General features: G+C 41.5%; 1 protein-coding gene across 9 annotated transcripts in view; it reads right to left on the bottom strand.

Annotated features, from left to right (window-relative positions):
- The window catches only part of ncam1a (neural cell adhesion molecule 1a), a 217,837-nt gene that overhangs the window by 33,347 nt on the left and 160,286 nt on the right, over positions 1-24,204 (bottom strand). For 3 of the 9 annotated variants that reach the window (XM_020097380.2, XM_020097381.2, XM_069539669.1), the window contains exons 9-15: positions 20,539-20,568; positions 15,443-15,593; positions 9,594-9,778; positions 9,154-9,247; positions 6,479-6,646; positions 3,702-3,827; positions 1,242-1,256 (exon numbers count right to left, since the gene is read on the bottom strand). In XM_020097380.2, the coding sequence (XP_019952939.2) occupies positions 1,242-1,256; positions 3,702-3,827; positions 6,479-6,646; positions 9,154-9,247; positions 9,594-9,778; positions 15,443-15,593; positions 20,539-20,568 (769 nt within the window). The remainder of the gene's footprint in view (positions 1-1,241; positions 1,257-3,701; positions 3,828-6,478; positions 6,647-9,153; positions 9,248-9,593; positions 9,779-15,442; positions 15,594-20,538; positions 20,569-24,204) is intronic. The other 6 variants (XM_069539668.1, XM_020097382.2, XM_020097383.2 and 3 more) reach the window with 3 other exon arrangements.

Below are 24,204 nucleotides of genomic sequence, written 5' to 3'. Positions count from 1 at the left end.
TTTTTTATCCTTACTTACTTATACCTTTTTACTAATTTAAGGGCTGCGTTCTTTTGAGGCTTCATGTGTAGACTGATGACGTCACAAAAGTGCGACTCTGAAGGCTCCTTCAAACGTGGCCAACAAATATACGCACAATTATTCCGGAGCAACAAAGGCTCCCATCGGTCGAGCCGTCTTGGCCCGAACTATTTGCGGATTCATTTTGGGCCATTGACGAAGCTGACAAGTAAAACTACCTCATTCAGTCTATGGAGGCTTAGATGAAGGCCTGGCCTTCGTAAACAAGTGTGATGGATGCGGTTCCCTAAATTGGGACACAACTTTGCGCACTCGCTGAAAATCGGAATCCGAGCTATGTGACCCGCTGTACTCTGTCCATGTGTTTGATGCCTAAAATAAACAAGAATCAGTCCTGGGGGTTTAAGAGCAACATGCAGAATACAAACTCTTCTTGAGCTGCAGTTTCTCTCCACCTGCGACAGAGACTAGGAAGGTATCAGTTCTCCCTTGTGACCTCTCAGACAATACCGTCGTCAGGTCTAATTAAGTCTAATCTAAAAATAAAAGCAGTCCAGGAGCGAATATCGTAGCAATAGAAAGCCTGAATATTTAAACCTCCAGCTTTCATACTCATTTATATCCAATGTTTTTAACGGTACTGCATGAAAGTATTCTTAATTCCCGTGAATTGGTTTGTTAATATGACTGTATTCTTCTTGGTTATCTTTTAATACAGTCCCTTCTTTGAAGACTATTGTATAACACTCTAGCTGAGCAGCTGCCGGAAGTCCAATATATTTTATAAGAGAGACACCAAAATAAAAATGTTACCGGCGAGAGTAGCACCGAGGACGACGGCACAAAATAACTCACATGCTAGAGGCTGTATGTCACATCAATCTATCACAGTTCTAAACAAACCTGAAAGCACATTAAAGCAGAGGAATACACTGCCATCTGGAAAATTAGTACAGCAGGTCATGAATGAGAACTGGTATTTATGCAAGAGGGAGGAAAAATCATATCTCTGGGGCGGTGGGTGAGGATTCCTGTGGAACTTTTTACGTGGAAGACGTGATGAAGTCAGTTTCTTTTTAAGTAGATTTACATTATTATTCAATCGTTTTAAAGAAGTTTTAATGGAGAAGGGAATGGTAAAAAATAAAAGCAGATTCATTTCATGGAGATGGAAGTGAGGGAAATAAAACAAAAACAAAAGACAGGGAAAAGAAACTTACTTGTGAAAGAATACCCTGAGAGGTCCGATGGAATAGAGAACAGATGGAAAACCATGATGACAAAACAGTGAAACACAGAAAGAGAGAAAAAAAAAACAGTGAAATGAGAAATGTGAATAATGAAAGAGGGCAGCTCTGTCCTGCCACATCATTTACACACTGCTATTGTGTCTTATTTGACTTCTTTATCTGCCTCGCTCCTCTTCGCTCCGCAGCTAACTCTGACTTTGATAATCCTCCAACATTTATAACTATTCAAATAAGAAACTTCTCTTTTAAATGGCTCCACACTCGGATAAGACGTCGTTCACGGTGGATTCAGTGTTTTCTTTAAAGGACGCTGGGTTTCCGGCTGCCAATCTTCCCCTGTGCTACTCCTAATGTAATACAGCACATTAAATGATAATCTAAGCTTCATTCCTCCACATCCATTTTCATTTCATTTCTGTAAATGATACTCTCAGTAAAGTTTGAGCTTAACCTCGCACAAGTTAAACTACTCCTAAGTGAAAACTCTCTTTTCTGTGAAGTCTCTTGAAGTAGGAGAGTGACTCTGCTCTACGTGCAGCTTCAGGGATTCAGACAAACTGAGCAGGATGCTGAGAGGAGCGGTTTTTACAGAAGCGGTGGGGTGATGAAGCACAGACAGAAGCACGAGACGGAGGCGACTACAAAATAAAACAAAGATTTACTGATGATGCTGAATGAAAATAGGTCTGTTGTCTGGGTTTACTAGCACTGCAGTGAAAAGAAGGATGGTTAAAGAGTCACATTCTCTTTGTCTGGACATTTTTTCACATCAGTAATTAGAACATGGAATTCATCAAGTTCATGTGGGTTGAAGAGAATCAGAAACCAAAGTAAAACAGAAGAATAAGCAGAGCTGTAAACATCTGTCTAAATGACAAACATTGCATCAGCCGCGCTCACGTTGGTTTGACCCACAAATAAAGAGGTTTAGATAATCCACCTAAACTAATAGCTCCGCTATAACCGGTTTTATAATCGGGCCTCCTATGAGAAATTAGAAATTAGCTTTGAAACAATTACAGCACGACTCTAAAAGTAAGAAGCAGAATTATCCTTTAACCCAGTTTCACATCAATATTAAAACGAGCACAGTTCCACACTGTGCTGACTTTTTCAAATATATCTCACCGTTTAAAGATTATACCGTCCTCATGAAGACGAGTGAAAGTTCAACGAGGAGGACTTTCTCTGCGTTCCATTTATTCACAGCTCTCTCCCTGCCTCTTGTAATCGGCTGACAGTTGGGTGTTTACAGTAATCCAATCAGACTCAGCCGTTATCTCAATTAGCCAATCATGCCGCTGCCACTTTAAATCTGCTCTCCTATCTCGCTGTCAGCTGTCATTTCAGTGACGAGCTGCGACCCTCCTCCTCCCCAATGACTTCCAGTCTCCATATATACCGTTCTACGTTATACCAACCCCAAACCCTTCCATGAAACATTGTGCACGGACACATATGGAGCAACAGCTGCAAAACCATCCTGTATTTTAACATGAGATGCTCAAGGGCACAGGATAAAAGGTGAAACGTCTTTATAATTATTAGCCATTAAATTAAACACATACTAGACGAGCGTGAACTAGATCCAAGAGATCTTTGTTGTACATTGTGGAGCTGCACTCAGTTTCTATAGGACCTTATTTTATTCTACAGTAAGTAGTTTTGCGTCATGCACGGTTGCACATAAATAAACACAAAATGAACGCATGTTGTGTTGAGCTGCCAAATTCTTGTTGGCTCGTACACCTGCTCTTTGCTGTCAGGTTACAGATGCTGCAGTATGACTAACACAGCTGGGATTTTCAAGAAGAACAGAAATTGTGAAAATGCAGAAGATGAGAAGAAAATCCAGTAATCTGGTGCAGGTGCAACATGGTCAAAACCTCCCCTGATATACCTGAGAAGCAGGTGTTCTCCTTGTAGCTCTCTTGTTCGGTTAAGGTTTTTCCTTCAAACACGATTGAAATATCCAACATTTCATCACTGACATGTTATCACTGTCCCTGAACTATAAATACAGAACCGCCACTTCACACTGAAGTATAAATCAGCCTCCAGAAAGGCACAAGGCTTTCTCAACATCACGTGACTCGGTGTCTGGGAAGCAAAGCTCTGCAAAAAACGGAGGGAGGCGAGGATTGACTCACAAATTGCAAGAGATCGGCTGGAGGATGAATGCAAGGGTCACACGTTGCAAAGTTAACACCATTACCGAAGATGATTAGCGGTGGCGCTGGCTTCATGAATTACTGTTCCTTCTGCGCTGGGGCTTGGCGTGAGAAAAGAGGAGCAAAGGGGGTGAAAGCATCTGGGCTCAGCTAGACATGAGCAGGCGGTGGAAGTGAGAATTAGCTTCAAAGTGTTGGGCGGGGTCAGAGGAGCGCTGACTTCAGAACAGGGACACGGGTAGCGAGGGGCGGTACTTACGGATTGGCTCCGTCTTGAAAGTATTGGCCTCGCTGCTCTCGCCTTCGCCCTTGCCGTTGATGGCGGACATCTTGAGCTCATAGGTGGTCTCTGGTTTCAGGCCAACGATGGTGATCTTGCTCGTGTCTGTTGGGAGAGACGATGGTGTTATTCATGCCCCCACGTGTCACCACATACACGCTAAACTTCTTTAACCACAAAAAAACGAAATATAGATTAAGAATAAGAACCAGTTCCACCAGAAAAGACCTTGGTTTGTTTTGCATCTTCTTGATTCTGTGTGATACAACATGTTTATTTTTATAATTACATTATGTTTAATCCAGGAAGCCGAAGCTGAAAACAGGATAACGAAGCAAACACTGAATTCACTGTGCTCGTTCAGCATTGATGAAAAGATGACGGCAGGTCGCTGGAATAGAGTTTAGATGAAAATGTACACTGCAAACAAATACACGTGCTTACATCTAGGTATTCTTTTGGTTAATGTCATGGATTATTCAGTGTCACTCATCTCCTAAACTTCCAGCACTGACAGAAACATCTGGCTGACACTTTTTTATTTGTCCTGTACATGCAGCAGTCGGCGGGTCACCACAGGTACACTGCAATATTATCCTGATGGGATTATTCCTGGAGACTGAAATGGGAGCAAAGCTGCATATAAACAGCCCAGAATAGTACGAATGGAGGGGTACAACATCAGCCAGCGGGTCCAGAGGCAAAGCAGAGCAACTTCATGAAAATCACACGCCAATAAAAACAGGAAAAGTCTAATTATATGTGGGACAATAACATTAAAGATCAATTATAACACAAAGGGTGTTTGGTTTATTAGACAAAAGCTGCTCTTTAAGGGTTGAATAAATGTTCACATTCTGATCATTTCAAATATAATACGTATAATCTAAATAATTCCATAAAGTGTGAATTTAGGAGGAAAAAGAATAAATTCTCCGGATTAAAATGTACTCGGTTACATTTCATTAGACAGAGAGGGTGATTTGCATATGAGTAGAAACCACTGATATTTCAATCAGAATACAAACACACATATTATACATAAGTGTGCTCCCTGACTTTTGTGGGGGGGGGGGGGGGCACTCAGCTGATGTCTCACAGTGTGATACACAGAATGGTAATTTCACGGATGAAAACAAATTCAGACCCCAAAGAGCTGAAAAAACATTTTCCTGATTATTGTGACACGGAAATAATTCTGAATGCGTTTTAGGTTAATGTCTCAATGAGAAGGACGTTTTGGAATGAAACACGCAGTAAGCGACCGCTCGGGGGGAAACCGTGCAGATGTGTTCACAACTGGCGGAAACCAGTCATGTTCAGATGAGATTTGCAGCCCGGAGTGATTCACCAGTGATTAACACAGCCTGGTTCCCTCAGCTTCACTCAAAGGTTATCGGCACTGGACTGACTAAATCCTGATTTTAGTACGAGTTAATCATGGTATCACTGCAGTACTACTACTGCAACCTGGAGTGAGTACTTGTGTGGATTTGGACAACAATTAAAGGACTAGACTGAAAATAATATGTTGTGAACAAGCCTTGTTAGTTTTTATCTGGTCGTGGAATTAGTTGACGTCATTTATTTCATGTTTTACAAATTACTAAACACTTCTGCTGTCGTCATAAAACGACAAGTAACAATATATTTGTCTATTTGCTTAACAATTTTGGGAAAAATACTGAAATAAACACTTGTTATTATAACATTTCAGTCATTTTTGCTGCTTTTACACATTTCCTTTTCCTTCCTGGATCTGCATCTTAAATAATCTTCTATAATCCAGATTTTCCAAATCAAAATTCTTATAATAAATAAACTAGAAGACATGTTTGCACTTTTTTTTGGAAAAGGCTTTAGTTAATGTTGAGATGTGGATTAGGTGACGTGATCTGTGTTTGTGGGAACATTTACTGTGTGGGTGCATGTGTGTTTTGTTTTGTGTTTTCTGTGACAGGCGGCTCTTGGGCCTCGGTGCTGACAGTGCAGCCTGTCACCCGCTGACGGATACGTCCCATGTGGCAGGACAAGAACCATCCAGATTTGTGAGAGCCGCGGACCCTCGGTGGGACGCTGGATATTATCTGGGGCCTGTCAGTGTCTGAGCAGACTGTCATTTAGGCTGCACTGTGTTCCACCTCCCCCTCCTGACACCAGCTACTGTCATGTTTGGATTAACTCTTGTTGCTAGCACGACTCAGCTCTGGCTCATATTTTCTTTGTGTGGGAGCTGGAGTCAAAAAAAAAAAAATGGAGGGGGAGCTGATGGTTGTGATGCGTCTGAAGACACCACAGAAATCACTGACCCTTAACAGAGACTCTAATAACGTCCCTCGATTCCACTTCACTTGATTAAAAGAACAATTTGTGTCTTTTCTGTGGAAATCAAGGTGAGTGGTGGTGACTCACGGACGAATTCAACACTGAATCATCACTCATCACAGTAGGTGCTTCTGTTCTGTTCCGATACTAAATAGAGCTCATTAGGACATTTTGTTATGATCTGCTCGTCAAGTGGACTCATTAGAGACATTTTCAACAATTGGTCCAGAGTTTTAGTTTTTAATTTTCTTTTACTTTGTGTCCCACCTTTAGGAATGTCAGTGTCCGTCCAATCCAATCAGTGCGGAGACACTGTCTTTCCTTTGTCTGTGTGTTTCTTTTCCAGTTATGATTGTAAATCTACAATCGAGCTCAGATTTCTTCACTTGCAACGTCCCATGAACGTCAGCCGAGGAGAGAATATGACTCACCGTCGTCGGCTTCATACTCCCTGCCAGTCCAATCCTGGCCGGGCAAACGCCATTCCACCCTGTACTTGATGATGGGCACTCCTCCAGTGGAGTCGGGCTCCTCAAACACGACCACCGCTGTGCTCGAGAAAGGTTCCACATATTGAATTTCTGGCGATGATGGCACCTCTGCAGCAGAGGAAAGAAAAACATAACATTCAATAACAGACTCGAAATATGACATAATGCAACTTGGCACGAAAAATGCAATCTCCAGTATTATATTTAATAAATGCAGGACAGATATCTTAGTTTCACAAAGGGCTCATACACTCTTACGAGAATTTAAACAACCTACTGTTTAACTTAGAAGCAGCAACTTTTCCCTGTAACAACATCTCTGTTGCTCCTGGCCTCTATCTCTGTGTATCCTCTCTCTCTTGACACCATTGAAAGAGTCCAACATGTCTCACTCAGCCCAGCTGAATAGAAAAGTAGATTATCATCACCGGCATCTTGAATCCATCAGCATATCTGTGTTTTCGTTCACGAGCTGCTGATTCATTAAACATGCTTTATCGATTCCTATTCCTGAGTTTTGATAATTCTTTTATAAATAAACTTTCTGAATAAATACAACTTTACTCAAAATCCCCTTTTTTTTCTTTCCATGTTCTATCTATAAAACACAATGTGACTCCTCAGACACATATTGTATCATCACAGTGTTAAAATGTGATGATTTATTGTGCTTGAACCTTTGAAATGAAGCTTTAATCCATTAAAATAACAACGTAGCTGTCAGTGTCGCTCCTGTGTTTAAAAGCATCAGGAGCCAGTCAATGCAACACCTAATGCTCCAAATCAGCAGCTTTCACAACGCAGCTGCACCGCGCTCCTCTATTCTGCCCTGAAGCCCAGAGTTTGCAGCAACAGCTTTCTCTGCTGTGCACTTTGATGATAAGACTGAGGGTCACAGCCTGCAGAGTTTAGCAGTCGACTGACGACACTGTAGTACTTCATTCACGCTACAGGGGGACCTGTCCTGACCTGACCATGATAATCAATGTGTCAGGTGTCTGTTCACTGCTTCCGTTTCCAATTTGCACAAAATCTGATGAACCAAATTTGTCCCCGGGATGATTCTTAATGAGTTAATAGAAAATCTATGAGGAAATCAATCAGCTGCAGAGATTCTTTTTTTTTTTTTTTAAATGTAGTGATCACGCTCATGCTCTCCAAGGGATGAACCACTTTGATTGCACTGACCTCCTTCGAAGCACAGCGTTCGTACGTTGTCTATTCCATTGATCACGATGGGGCTGTTAGGTTGTTAATGAACACTGCAGCCTCTGGGGTTTGAACACTGGAACCTCAACGCTGGTTCATTACAAAGCAACACTTGATGTTTCTCTCTACGCTAAATGGCAAATTAATAAACTAACCACCAATCAATTCATCTACGTCTGCAAACTTCCTGGAGCCACAAACAAAAAACACAACGGATAATGATCCTTCAGTGATGATACACCCACACAGTCATTTCTGGCTTGTGTACGATTATCATGCAACACAAAGACCTTTTTAGCGGAGTTCTTTTTCTCAGGATAGACATTGATGGATAAACTTGCAAAATAAACCTATAAAGGAGACCCCACTGTATTTAAAGGGTTTATTTTCCGGCTCTGTTGTGAAGGAGACGCTTCAGGCATACTGACAAGTTATGCAGCAAATGAGAAAGCCAAAAAGAAAACATCTCAAAGGGCCGACAATACATTACTGAGTGGCAGCAGAGGTTGTCAGTCCAATTAATTTAAACACACTGTATTTAGTCAGGATCCTGAGAGACTTACCTCCTCTAATGGATCCAAAACAATTAGCATACCAAATGAAGCTGACAAAAACCAATCTGTATGGCTTAAAGGACAGTTCCAGAGCAATTTGGACATTTACCTACACTACCTGCCTGCTGTGTGCTGGGAGCGCCTCATGCTGAGCAGCAGGGTCAGTGTCTATAACCACCACATATATATAAATATATATTTCACACATTGTCCCATTTGACTGCCTGAAGAATTGACTTTAAAATTGTATCCATAACATGTAATGGGCCTTGCTCCTGGTTTTACTGCCGAGCTCTAAAAGGCCTGGGAATTAAACTTGACCTTGGAACAATCATTTAGTTGAGGGTGGTTGAATCAGGACGTACGACTTGAAATGTGCCGGTGGATGTTATTCATTCATCATATACTGATAATGTGACTGATCACAGTTATTCAGGGGCTGCAGGTTTAAATTTGAGAAGAAGACTTCCAGAGTAAGTTGTTGCCCCAAGCAAAGGAGTCTCAGGGGGAGGGGGAGCGCGAGATGCACAGACGGGTTGGTGTGGCATCAGCAGCCATGCAGGCGTTGTACCGGACCGCTGTCATCAAACTTACCCTTATCCGTGATCACAAGCTCTGACGTCTTGAAACAAAAGAATGAGATTGCGAATGCAAGCGGCAATAACTAGCGGACAGTGGAGGGGGTAGACGTAGAACTCCCTGGAGGAGCTACATATCCCAACAGGCCCGGTAACGCGTTGGGATCCCCCAAGAGAAGCTGGAGAGTGTCGGCTAACCCAACAACCCTAGGACGGGTGAGGAGAAGACACCGGGCGAATGAGAATATTCTTTTTAACTTATCAGTAAACAAACCTGCTTGGATGAGGATGAACTCCTTGTGCTCGGTGCCCATTGCATTTCTTGCCGTGCAGTTGTAGCTCCCAAAGTCACCAGAGTCGGGGGTAATCTGAGGGGCAGAAATAAAATGTAAAAAAGTTAAGACATCAGGTGACGTGATGTGGTGATGAGCTGCAAGTGAACAAGAAAAGGATAGAACCAGGAAAAGAGTGAAACTCACTTAATTCTCCGTCGAGGTGAGTTTATCTGTTTCATTCATGAGTAGTAAATATAAATTCCTTTTAAACTGACAAATACTCAAAGGTCAAAAAACACTCAACAAAAGCATAAACGCCTCTAATGGTAGATTTTATCAGTAAAGAGCTGTAACTACAGACTAGAGCTGTGATATTATCTAAATGCTGACATGCTCTGAAACAAAAGCCCTGAGATTGCATTTCTTGTGAGCTGCACACCTCCAGGTTGCTGCCGGTTGGGGTGTTGTAGATCTTCATGTTGGTGGCGTTGGCGCTGGGCAGCAACAGGTCTTCTCTGAACCAAACGATGGACGCCTTTGGGTGAGCCTCCACATCGCAGCTGATGTTGGCTGCGTTTCCCTCCCACGTGTACGTCATCACCACACCCAGGATCTTTGGAGCATCTGCAGCAGCAGAAATAAAGATTATAGTTATTTTAAGGGTTTTTTTCAGGGGGTTCCCGCTAAGAAGTGAGATATAACAAAGTGAATTTTAACTTTATTTTTATTTTTAACTACATGAAATATTTCTCTATCCATCTATTTTTTCCACTCATGTTTACAACATATTGTTTTTTTTTTTTTTATTATAAAAGGTGATATATATAACGAGAGGGGATTGGCTAAAGTAGAAAACATATGTATTTGTACTTCAGTAAAATGTTTGAGTACTTCCTCCGTCACTGAACTATAAGAAAGTCGTTTTTTCCCACACTGTCATCGTGCTGACGTTGTGGTGCATAAACTACAGAACATCCTGGATTCTGCTTCAATGAAAGCCGTCATCTTTGCAAACTGCCTTTGAATGGAGACGTCAAGATGCGTCTTGGATGTGCATGAAGTCGACATCCTGCTGTGGCTGGCACGAGCACAAGCTCGGTTCTACCTTCAGGGTTTTTGTTTGCGGATCTCACACAAAAAAAAACTGCGGAACAAGCATATCAATGCAAAATCAAGGCAGTCTGCTAGTTTGAGCTTGAGTAATGTTCCTCAAAGGATTAAAATATTCACCAACACAAAGCTGTTTTTTATAATCTATACCAACTCTGCTCTGTGGATTCTGAAGCCTTTTCATACAAAATACACACTGTTGTCTGAATCAAATCATTTCTGCATGAAAAGGATGCATAGGACTCATCCGACTGAGCAGGGCCGCATTGATTCCTTTAGTGCAGGAGTAAGGAATCGTGAAATATATAATTATTTCCTCCTCTTTTCAGCATCTCCAGGATCTTCCAGCGAGAAACCTCCCTTAGGAATCTGCAGCCTGACAGAATATTATAATCTAATGGTTGTACTCATGTCACGTTTACACTCTTTTTGGGGGGTGAGGTCTTTTATGATATCCATTTAAGTTTTAAAGGGAACTCGTGCTGGTTTTTATGGCGACGTTAAATTGCTATTTTTTTTTTTCTGCCTGTTTTACTCGTGACAAAAGGTAAATGCAACGTTTTACTGCGAGACGCTGCAGCAATTACAAAAACTCCAGTGTCTCGCAGTCTAATCGGCACACAATCTCTATAGGCAACATAAATAACCACACTGTATACTGTCAGCTCCAATGGAAAATGCAACCACTTCTGCCAAGGGGGTGATTTGTTCTCTGTCCGTTTGTTTGTCAGCGGGATTCAGCAAAGAAATACCAAATGGATTTCTACAAAACTTGGTGGACGGATGAGACGTGGGCCGAGACAGATCCCATTACGTCTTTGGCGAGGACCCGGACAAACAGGGCGGATCAAGGTGTTTATTTTCCACTTTCTTTAACATCAGAGGGTTTTTTTCCTGACGTTTTCATCAATTTCCCAGAAAATAATAATATATTTCTTTAAACTCAGGCATGTTTATTTGACTGATATTGATGAGTGTGTGCAATTTGGTGCAGCTTGACTGAAAATATTATTTTGGGTTTGATGAAAATACGTTTCCTCTCACTGCAGTTGACGCGAGAATCTCCGACATACTCACCGGGTTGAAGTGAACCCATACGGTGGAAACCTTTTTACTCTGAGCCATCATGTTCGGCATCGTCATTGTAAAGCACAAGAGGCTAAAACAAGGGATGATTGTTTTCCCGTGTTGTTTTTCTTTCATCGTATCTTTCTCACAACGCGGAGCAACTACTCACGGATGCAGTGAAGTATGCTTTTCTCCCTGAGTGCTGGGAAACGCTGTGGCCTCGGATACTGGTGGGGTTTTATAGCTGTGACCCTGGATCCTTGAAAGCTCTGCGGTGCACCGTTGCTATGGATTGATGATGAGGAGGAGTCCAAAGAGGCTCCTTCACCTGAAGCCACTCACTCACTCTGTTATCAGTGTTGCTGTGGGGCCTCATTGACTGCTTGAGTCCCTGTGACCTGCCTGTTTTACACCTGGAGGCTCCTCGTCTGGACTGAGATGACTCAGTTCTGGAATTTGACAAATATTCCGATTTGTTTTTTTTATGGATCATGTAAACTGCATATTGTGTTTGGATATTCCAAATATAATCTCAAATGGAATTTTGGGAAAAATATGCAAGCCACAAATGGCTCCATGTTTTTAAACATTTTTGAAGATATAATAGATTATATTGGATATAACACAAGATATGATTCCTCCATCAGGCAATAAAGTGGTGTAACCATAGTGCGTTTGTCATGAGGCTGTTTTCCAATCATCAGAGTGTGTATGGCTGTCGGGAAAATCTGTATATTTGTGGAATATCAGTCATGTTAACAGCTTCATAGGAATAACAAGACATTCATTCCAGTACATGTTTAGTCTCAAGCGATAAAACACTGAAAAAAAAAAAAAATTCTTGGGAAATTTCTTTGGGTTAAAAATGGTCACATTTCCAAAAAAACCTATAAAATCAATGATTTTCTGTTCTTTCCCTCTTAAAGTACAGTTACAATCATTGAAACCCAAACCGTCTGCAAATGTAGAGAAACCCACATAAAACGCAAAGTATAATTAGCAACTGCAGTGAGGCACCATAAGTTAGGATCTGACTGTGAAGCCATCAGGACTGAGGCGCCTCCATGAAGTGACCTGTTTGCACCTCGCTGATAGTTTTCATGCGACGCGCTCAACAACCGGCGACAGCTGAGGAAACGGAGCTGGAACAGAGGAGACGTTAACACTCTCCCGTATCGGTCCTTCAGCAGCAAACCTAGACGCTCTCAGCCCGGCTAATAGGATCACGCTGTGCAGCAGATAGGAAGTACCACCCTTAGATAACGTCTTCATTTTGAGAGTGGGCGAGCGGCGATAGAGGACAGAGAGCGGGAGCTCTGCTCAAGACAAAGCACCTTCTCTTATCGATAATTGCTTGGCAACAGTGAATCAGCTACCTGATTATTTGCTGATTACTCGAGCCCTCAAACAACTCTATCAATGCTGCATTGTGATTATATCTCTGAGCAAATTGCTGGCACATTGAGAGCAGAGCATATTAATCCAATTAAGCAGTTGTTGGATTTATATTTTTAATTTTTTACCAATTTAACATCCGATAGATTTCAGAATAAGATCAAGAGCAATTTGGCTTCAGCTATTTTTATCTACTCCATAAATACATGTGGAATTAGGTGACGTACTGATAGGAACATGGCACAGAGCGCATGCACTTGGCGTATTTCGATGGTAGAGTTTGTTAGTATTGCTTGAGGATAGCTCATGTTAAAATATGCAGTTGTGCCTCTGTACTCAGCACATCTGAGTTAAATAAATAAAGCAGTAAGTGCGAGGTTGAAGGGCTGAATTCAACCTCAATTTGAGGCTGTTTTCGTCCACAACAAATGAACCATAGAGAAAATAAACCTCTTTTGATGCTCAGCTGTGGAGGATAAAAAAAAAAAAAAAAATCACTAAACTGTTTACCTAAGATGGATTTGAGCACCACTGAGCAATTTAACCTCACTATCACGGTTACATTTGAAATTTGGCAAAACAAAGAAAAACATTAACCTCCTGATACCTGTAGATGGTTGTTACTTGGCAGCAAAGCGGAAAATAACACAGCCCCTAAAATTACCCTCTCCGCCTCTTGCAGTCAAGCAGATGTGGAAAGTATAATTTATCCTTTATTACAGTCCTGCCCTGCAACCTTCAAACAACATTACCGGAGTCATAATGGTCCGGTCCTGTTAAGACATCACCAAAATACCTCCTGATGATATCCAGCCAGGGTTTGATGCATGCTCTCTCTCTCTCTCTCTCTCTCCCTCTCTCTCTCTAACGTCATGCCTGAAACGTCACAGCCATGTTGGAACTGACATTTTTCGTCCCCATGGAAACAACTCACAGTGGCACCGAGCAAACTCCAATTATTCATCCCGGGAAACAGAGGTAACTGCGAGGAAGAGTGAGCGCAGCCAATGCATATTGTCCAGGAGCGAATCAAATGTGTTAAAGCAGCATCTCAAATAACTGCGGAGCAGCAATTGACTGGTGTCTTTGTGGAAACTGCGCAAAGATAATACAGTAGTACGGTGAAAGAAGAAATATAATAACCTTGTTTCCTTGGAATTTAATTTAATATGCGAATTGTGCAGGATGGAACAATAGAACTTATTTAAAGATATATATTTCTGTTCCCAATCATCACAACACTCTTTTTAAAAGAATTATAAATCATCTAGAATTATTATTGTGTTTTGCCCGGTTTCTGTTAAAAGAGCGACTACTGTGTTTCTGTTCTGTACGAACTTGAACGATTTAGTGAGATGAGCTGTTTGTGTTCGTGGCCTTGTTTGTTTGTTGTGCTCATGTAATGTATTTTATTTATGTCACAAGCTTTTCATGTGACCTTGATATATTTTGATATTTAAGGACACATCGTGAACTTGCATTTAGAAGTTCGAGTCTTCAACCAGACCTCTTAAATTACGAACCTTTGGCAGCAACACAGAGGCACGGGGCCTCATTTAGGGGGTTTCTAATTGTAATCATCTGTTCTCGGGGGTCCCCTCTCGTCTCCTGAGGCGATTGCTTGCTTTGCCTGTGCTGTGGCAGAGCCCCTGCCAGTAGTTTAATGTGTTTATCTCCTTTATAACTTAATAAAATTAGATTGCACCGCATGAGTACATTACAACAAAGAGTCAAGATAAAAGTTGTTTCTTATTAAAGGTTACGATTGTGGCACAGCGAGCGAAAAGGTTAAGAACCAGAGGAACAAATAGTTTGATATTTACACCGGGAGTACGTTTCCTGTGACAGACGCCGTCTCTTAACATTTACGATGACGGGCACATGCATGGCTGCCTCTGTGCTGCACAGTTATTTGACACTGCTTCATTTCACATGAGATGGGAAATGTTCTCTCGATGATAAAATAACCCTGTTGGCCTATTCGTTTCTGTTGTAGCCGTGTCTTTCCCTTCATTTTTATCAGAATATGCGCTTGTGGCAAATCTTTCCTCTCCAATGACGTTTGATTCCAGTCGTCTCGGTTACACTATTTCAGATGCACTTCTTTCTCATATCTCTTGAAATCCTCTTTACATCCGGAAAAAGAAAAAAAGATCTGTCTCCAGTGGGAGTCACAGGGCGTCATGTTACTGGATGATGGGTCATATGCACAAAGCAGCAGATTTAACGGGACATTTAAACAATCTAAATTTTGTTCAGCTGTTGCAAGACCTGAAGACGGAATGTTTTTTGTGGTCTGTCCATCTTACTCAAAGAGTGACATCTTCTGCACAACACACTAATGTACACACAATAAACATACGTGGACGCTGGGAGAAAGATACCATCATGCAATGCAGCGACATTGTGGTTTAAACAGAGGGCACAAGGGTTAAGCTCTGTGCCACCACCTCTATTGATTTCTCTGTACTTTCCCACAGGTAATTTCAACTGCTGAAGAAAAGCCAAGTGTTGCAGGGTGATGTCAAATGAAACAAGAAGAAAATAACAACTGATGTACATTAAGGGAAAGTCTCCTGGAACGCCGCGACCATCACAAGATGATGACACACTACGTTCAAAAGATTCTAATTTTACCGTCTCTTGAGAGTTCGGTGACATTTGATTCGAAGACAGTTCTCTGAGTTGGCAGAAGTGTGGAGTCAGGCGACTTACAGCGAACTTCCAGGTGCATGTGGTGGTCGTCCTGACCGATGGAGTTGCTGGCGGTGCAGAGATACTGGCCGGCGTACGTGAACTGCACATTTTTCAAGGTGAGGGACGAGATCCGTGCGTGGCTGCGAACCACAATGTTTCTATCAAGGCTCTGAGGAGAAGAAGAAGAAAGAAGAAGAGAAGGAAATTATTCTCACTCAAAAAACCTGTTACATTCTGGTAGAAATAAATGCAATGTCTTGCTACTTTCCCTCAGCTGAGTGTTTTTATATTTGTTGGTTTCCTGCAGGGGAAATGATGGGATCATGTTTCTGGTTTGGTAAAAAAAAAAAAATAAATAATGGAAAAGAAGCTGAAATTATGTTTTAGTAAAATAAAAATGTGATGGACACTTTTTGTGGATGTGATAAAGTTTCACTTTCAACGAGCTCACAATGAAACTGCAGCAACGGAATATAAAAGTGAGATTGTTGCACAAATTGGCAAAAAATGTTTATTTAGTTGTGAGAAATAGTCAAAGATAGGACTGGTGTTATTCCACATTTCTCTTATTGTGAAGTAAGTGGGACACACGGAGCTGGAAAACCCAGACAGGGGGTTTTGGTATTTGTGTTCGATCTTTTGATGATAAGAAGAATAGAAAAACACACCAGCCCTTTCCTTTAGAGTCAGGCCAAGTTACACACGGTAACCTTTACGCCATAAAAAAAAAAGTTTTCTGTCTCTCACACGTATAAAAGCATCATGGACATTACGAGAACAGAGACAGTGTCCCTGCATCAGCCTGGAAATCAGCTGAAATTCAGCCCTGACCCATAAACTGCAGAACAGTTTGCAGATTACAGCCATTAGGCCGTGTAGCTGCAGGTTTACACACACTCTGATTGAAGTTTCAACTGTGTAATTGCAGTTGGGGACAAATGACTTGTTAAAACGTTATTTTGCCTCCGCAGGACGCATTTATTGCTCTGCCTTCTTGCTCCAACCTGCTTCTTTGCAGGTGAGCAGGGTCGCCGAGGTCGCGATCCGCCTGCTCCCTGCACAGGTGGGCAGCAGACGCCCGACCTCACCCCGTGACCTCACTGTTTACCTGTTTAATCGTGCGCGGGAGCTCGATCTTTAATGCTCACGTAACAAAATACAGAGGAAGAGGAGGCCAAAGGACAGAGTGGTTTGTTTTCTGCTCTCCTCTTTGTTATCGGTGACATTTTTTTCACGCAGCCTACTTTGTATTATTTGCAGTGGTGTCCTGAAACTATGCTGCAGAGACATCAACACCGAGGAGAGTCAAAAAAAAAAAAAAAACTCTGTCGCTGTTAAAAATACAGCAACAGCTTTTCTTTCCTCTGGACAAGCGGCGGTTCAAACCAACAGGGGACATATATCTTCCGCTGAGCTGCCACAAATTTCTATCAATATTTCAGGCATTCTAGGTGCTTCAGCATTTATGTTTTATAAATAATTGAATATTTGTTGTATTAGCATTATGGTGTGAAGTGTGTTCTCCTTTCCAGAGCAGGACGCTGCAGATGTGGCAGAAATATTTCTGCTGTTTACAGAACTTCTCAGGGAGTGTCCGGGAACATTTAGAAAGGGCGACATTAATCTTGTCTCGCTGCGGTGACGCAGGAAGGAGCCGCACTGTGGGCAACATGTCCGAATGTAAACAGGACACAGGTAAATAGAGAAAAATGTTAAAAACATGCAGCAGAGGAGGAAGTGAAGGTGATTGATTTATCGATTGATTCCGAAATCTGTTATTAATCATCCAGTTGTGATTTCTGAGTAATGGAAAGCATGGACATGATTTTTTTGTTTGTCGCAGCTGCTTTGCTTTGTCGGGCAGAACTGACTGGGTTATATAATCTGTCAATACATGCGTCATGTTGTCTCATATTTTGTTCTACAACATTTACATAGCAGAGACTGCCAGCCTCTGTGCAGGCTGCGTCTGTCAGGGAAGAAAAACCAGTTCACTCTCATGTGCGCTGCTTCAATACATTTTAATTAAAGTTGACACAAGGGGAGCTTTTCTTAGCAACGATGGTGCAAATAGCTTTTTTATATTTTAGGGAGGATTCTGTTTTTTTTTTTTTTTCGGAGCATATCTCTATCCCCCACACCAGCCACAGCTAATGCCTCGCTAATGTCTTACTGGATTTTTTTTAATATATTGGCGAGAAAGGAATCTCGGAAAATGAATTGCACACAGGATGTGCAAGACGTGTGTGGCTCCACCTTGGTGACACGAATCATGAAGGTTGTTCTGACATCAACATTTACTTATTACTCGAAACAGGTTATTAACAAAACGTCGACAGCCACACTTGCAGCTTTGTGATATTGCCCTTTGTGGCGGTCTTATCACCATGCTAACACTGAAATGTTAAAATACTGATATATGACGGTATTTTGTCATAACAGAACATTAAAGTCAGGAACATGAATGTAGACATCAAATTCCCCAAAAAGCTGTTCAATTGTTTCTGTTGTGAACTGACAGCAGTTGGAAAACAAACGGATGCTTCATCTTTAAGAACTTATCCCTAAACTGGGATCAAAAATAAATTATCTCCTGTGATAATTTTAGTTTTCCTTTTTTTTAATTTTTTTTTATTATCCTGTCATGGAAAAATGATGATTAGATTAATTGAAGCATAACTGTGTGTGTCCTCTGGCAGAGCTGAGGATAATGAGCTGAGCCAGCAATAACTCAAAATGGCCACTATTTGTAGAATGGAGCTTGTGATGAACAAGTTGTCCAATTAGAAAGATGGATCCTCAAACAGGACGAGTCTCTTGTATGCATCAGACAATCAGACGAAGTTATCAGTGCATTTAAATGGTCTTTGAATAGTGTTGATGTTCAGGGAACCTCGGAGGCCCACAGGGTTAATGAAAGAACCATGAATATACAAAGCAATTCCTTCTTTCCTGTTGTTTATGTACTGTCAACTCTCTGAAAGACAGAAAATGTTCAAACACACTGCACCTTCAAGCATTTATCCTCAAAGTCTACTAAGTTTTAAAGTGGCTTCGTGATATTCCAGTTTTGCTCCAGTAACTAAATTAATTAATTGAATAGAAATACCATTGAACCATTTATTTATTTGTCTTCACTTATCAGATAAAGAAGCTGCTGGCAAAGTTTTTTCCATTTTCCCCGTGTTGACACTTTGCCGAATAGAAGCATTTGTTCTCATTTAAGTATCGGCAAGGTCATGAGATTTGAGTATTTCCTGAATGCACCACTCGGCAGCGCTAACACTGCTGAGGTTATTACAATCAGACCCTGATCCGAGGGGGGGGGGGGGGGGCTTTCTGAAAGTGTTCTTCTCAGTGGAATAAACACGGATCATAAAGGTTTAGTTTATCTTCAGCACAACACAGACTTTATTTTCCATGACGACTCGATTAGCTCATCCTTGTTGGCAGCTAAAATCAGATCCAGGCAGAAATTATTGGTGACTATAGATTAGTCTGATCAATGCTGTGCTTTTTAGAGGTTACTTCACCAGCAGCTGATTTTCTATGATGGGCTGCATCAATAACACGATATCTAATGTGGCTTTTATTTCTTATAGTGCTGCTGCAGAACTATTGACTGATCGTCAGATGCAGAAAACATGAAGATCGGTCACAGATCACGAGAAAATAGGCTTTTGGAATATCCCTGTTTTCAAGAGTTTTATCTGCAGGCGACTGTATCAGGTTTTTCTCCCACACTGTTTCTCTCACCCTGCAGAAACAAGTATTTCATTAAAGAGGAACCAACGTGGGAAACCTGAAAAAGGGGAATTTACAGGAACTATAAACTGTTAAAGGGCATAAACTACAAACACACTCCTCTACTGACTAAATTTAATATTGAGCTACACTCTACTTCTTTTAATAGCTGGTTGTCTACAAATAGAGAAAAGAAAACACCACCGTGAAATAATGATAAAGATAAATCGAGACTAAATGGAATTGTACATATACTGGTAGCTGTAAAACACCAATAACACAACCATCACATATTAATACACTTTCTGCAGCTGCGTTTTGCACAGAAGTAAATTGCCCCACTTGAAACCCAGATGTGTGAAGTAACACTGGTCACACGCTGGGATGCAAATTTTGAAATCCACTACAAAAGTGGTAATTCAATCACCGCATCACTTCATCGTTTGTTGCACTGATTAAAACAGTTGGGTATTTTTAGAGAAACACAAGTTAGAAGAAGTAATTCCTCCATTATCACGTGTGAGACAGTGAGTGAAGTGAAGTGACGTTAGAGTGTTATATTCCTTGTCAGTTCTGTTCACAGACAGCGAGTTTTATTTTGTGTCGGGTAAAGAGTTTGCACGTTTCCTTCCAGTCAAACACCAGAGCAGAGACCTCATGAATAAAAGAGTTTTAACATTTATAATACACTTTTCTAATCATTGTTCCTGAGAAACTTGTACATCAGATTGAAAAAAAAAAAGATTTTAAATTACTTAAACTGTGTTGGAGGTAGAAAATGGACGAATAAATCTGCTCGGCTTTATTCCACAGAGCTGTTTATAAATGAGGCTCCAGGAGTTTTTGACTGTTGAACAAACATGCAGCCTCCGAATCAGGCGACACCACTGAAAACCACTCTGTTAAGATTTAGTAGAGCTCGGTGAGTTAGAGGCATCGCTGGCCCACAGCAGAGCAGACAGTGTTTTCTGTGTGAACTCGTAGAGACGTTGATCTACCCACAAACCAACGCAGCAGGAATTTACTTCTTCCCTAAATCAGGTAAAGTCGGAGAAGTAACCAGACCATGCTGCGGGAAATAACAGCACGTTACAAGGCCTGAGATCTTCTGTGAGATACTGTCTCTGCGTGTCAGGAAACAGGGACAAGTAAATAGGGCATAAGCTTAAATGTGTGCTGGAACTAAACGGATTTAATGTACTGTACTACGCGTCTAATGGGGGACAGGTTTAGCGCACATGTAAATGCGGTGCACGTTAGATGTGGGCGGAATGACAACACTTCTGCTCTGCAGTCAAAAAAAACAAAAAAACAAAGGTGGTCTACTTGTGCTATAACTAGAGTCAGGCTACGGTAGCTAGTAGCCGTACCTCATATTTGTCTGGTCGCGTCCAAGAATCCTAGAAGGGACAAAGATGGAGGAAGCAAAGACAAAGAGCAACACAGTGCAGCAGAGTGAGCTGTTGTCAAGGACCCACACTCCGGATTCATTTCTCACAGACCACACCAGACAATCTGAAGGTTTTATAACTACAGAGACATATTCACTACATTGCTGCTCTTCACTCTCCAGGACACATCAAGAATAATAATAATAATAATTAATAATAATATCAGAAAGCAATTTTCTGGTTATCAGCTAGTTTTTGTTTTGCATATGTTTTCAATTATAGAAAAAATCAAGTTGCTCTGATTTAGAAACGTCCAGTGAATGAGGTGATCCATCACAGTCAGGTTTAAGTCGTGTATTGTTAAAGAAATAAACAGTAATGCAGATGTGAAGCCGCCTTTAGACAGTGAGCAGTTTTTTTTTCTACGGGGGGTGGGGGGCAGAAGCAGGGAGAGCGAGGGTACCGACACCGAGTTCTTGGTGGTTCACAAATTTTCCACCTCGCCACCGTAGCAGCTTATCGTGTGACCATGGCGGCGCCCGCGGTGAAGAAGCTGAATTTACATCATGTTATCAGGCAGGAACTCTGATGGCAACTCCTGAGACTGTCTGAGAGCCACTCACTGTTCAAAGTGATGGATTCTGAAACTGTCAGGTCGAAATGAAGCAATAATAATAATACGACTGAGGAAGATTTCAACCGGTTCTCATCGGACACATCTGAATTATTTATACCAACATGTTGTATTTGTTTAAAGTATTAATATGTTCTGTCATGAATAAATTATACTACTGTGTTAAAGTGTTAAAAGCAAACAATATTAAAATGTGACATCATGGAGTTTGAGGTTTTTCTCCCTGTCACGGCGAGGTCGAGATTTCTGATGCTGCCGTGAGATATATTTACAGAACAGGTCAGAAAAGTCTGTAATTATTAATTAATGTTTTTATATCGAGAGAGAATTAGAAGCACACTGAGGAAAACAGAGAACTTTAACACTAATTAAAATTGAAGCAATTACCCCAATCTTGAGACTTCTGATTTTCTTATCTGACCCCACATCATCATGGCAGTGTTTTCATTAACTCGTTTATGTTTGTTCATTTGTACATATTTAATAAAAGTTTACGCTATGAAACTGAGCATCAAAATAGCTTCACACTTAAAATCCTGTGTCGAGAGACGACACAGTGACTTATTCACTTTACTTTTTAGCAGTGTCCTGTCCTGTCGCACGTCATTATGATTTTATATTTCTGGATGGTGTGATGCGGGGGCAGAATGGAGGACGGACGACAGCAGAAAACACGAAACGCATCGATGATGGAACGACGACGCGATTAAAATTAGTGACAGCGAGCATCAAAACGATCAGCGGGATTTTTAGATTACGGCAGCATTAAATCAAAATGAATGAGACAGTGATGGATGGAGACGAGCGGGATGATGACTCGGTGACAGATGCGAACACGAGAACGGGAGCGAGTCCTGGTTTTCTGCAGGAGGAGCATCAGATTCAGTAACCTGCAGCCACGACTGTGCTGTGTGAGCGCTTCCACTGATTGACAGTGATGAATTACACAGTTAATGGAACAAACCATTAAATTTTATCCCCTTCTGATAATTCTCCTGAGTGAGTCACTCGGTTTGCATCCAAAAAAAAAAAAAACCCACAGTGATGAATTTATTATTCATGGAACCTAAAAATGGGATGTTTGTCCTATTCTGGCCTTGAGGTCTTTCAAAATCAAAAGAGTGTGAAACTAGTGTCGCTAACATGCCTGGAGCAAACTACTTAGACTCCACTGTCATTCTTTGTAAGTCTGTGAAATGTTTACCGCGGCAAAGCCATTATGTTCCTTTTTTTATTTATTTTTTTTCCTGGCATCAAACTGAGGTTGGAGACACGCCGCCAGGAGAAACACTTTTTTTCACGCATTACAAGTTTTGGCACAACACCGAGCTTCACCACGCCGCATTAGACTGTGCTGCACTGTCAGGTTACGACCGTGCCACCACCGCCGCTTGGAAATGTTACCTTCCCCTCGTTCGTGCACATTCCAAGTTCATTTCAGCTCATTCAACTCTTTTAACGGTGATAAACGAACCTCGATAACTAATTGGGTTGATGTTGAAATGCTGTTGGCAGTTAGGCATTCATTTTAAGTTTTTTACTGAGAGAAGTGGTTTGACGGCTCGTGTGGAATGATATTATCACGGCTGATAAATGACAAGCAGCCACTGCTGCTCCAAACTTCCACAGAATTAGGTGTTACTTATTTTGGATTTTGATTATTATTATCATTATAGACAGTGACGTTCTCAAAAACATCTCGGTCACGATCTTTTTAGTTTAACGTTGCAGTTTTACGGTGATAACATCTGATGTTAGACGTGTTTTGCGCGGCAGCTTTAAGGTATAATTCATTGCACTGCGGTCTCGGGTCTCAGCCGGACGGAGCTGCGAAGTGAAGTAGGACGCTACGTCCCAAATATTGTGCAACTGAGCCCCGTCCTGTCCTCTGGGGCCAAACAGGGACAGGTGCTTTCACCGCATTCACACTGCGCGTCTCCAAGAATAGTGCACCTTGTGTTCCACGCATACATCATTTGTCACAGTGCGTAACAACCGTGGTGGATAAACCATTTTCCCACACACACACACAATTTCATTACGAGGTAGCGCACACCACAGAGAACGCACAAGAGAAGGAGGATGTGGCTGAGAATGAAAATTAAACAAGAAGTCAAACATTAGATGTTTTATTTCTGTCTGAAACCACATGGACCTCTCAGTGACGCAGCAGGTAGAGGCCTGTTCAACACTTAAAAGTGATAAAGAGCTGCTTTACCTCATATACAACAATGACCTACTTCTATTAAAAATTAGGATATTGAGTATTTCAGGGACTGATTTAAACTGCAGTGAAGACTCCGGCATATTCAAGGGTGTCAAAGATAAAATAGCCTTTAAAGGTATAAAGTCATATTATTAAAATGCCAAATCATATTGTGCCCTCGTGGCCTAGTTGCAAATTTTCCAAAGGCTCCGGATCAGCCCATAACTCGAGGCGAAGGAAAATCTGCAAGGGAAATATACCTCGCACCTAACTTCCCTCATTATCAGAAGTAATATGAAGATGTATAATAATACATCATTTCTTGCCGCAGCTACTCTAGCTGCGAGCCGAGGCACTGCGAAGTGTTCCTCCTCGATCCACAGACCTGCTACAGGCAGCAAGGTAATTATCTTAATACTGTTTACTGCATTCACAGCAGAAAATTACCCCTCTGAGGTGACTAATCCATCTACTGCTCACGTGACGCACGTGACACAATGCACCATTAAGATGGATTTTTCAGAATTATTCCATTTTAATGAGCTGATAAGAGCACGACAATGGGCTCAGGATCATATTCTCTCTTCAGGCTGGCAACAGCCGACATGCTGGGACCAGTGCGACGGAGAGAAAATGCACAAGGATGATATTCATAGCTCCCGCGTCGGGAGCCTTTCCCCGTGTTCTATGGCTAAAAGCTCTAATCCAGTGTTATCTGCTGCTCTCCTGAAGGACACCGAGAGAAAACCATGAGATACTGCAGAGGAGGACAAAGACGTGCAAACCCTCTGTGGCTTCACGTAGC

Source organism: Paralichthys olivaceus, chromosome 15, assembly GCF_024713975.1.
Source record: "Paralichthys olivaceus isolate ysfri-2021 chromosome 15, ASM2471397v2, whole genome shotgun sequence".
Taxonomy (NCBI): Eukaryota; Metazoa; Chordata; class Actinopteri; order Pleuronectiformes; family Paralichthyidae; genus Paralichthys; species Paralichthys olivaceus.
Note: the sequence above shows the minus strand (reverse complement) of the source record. Positions and strands in the feature narration are given on the sequence as shown.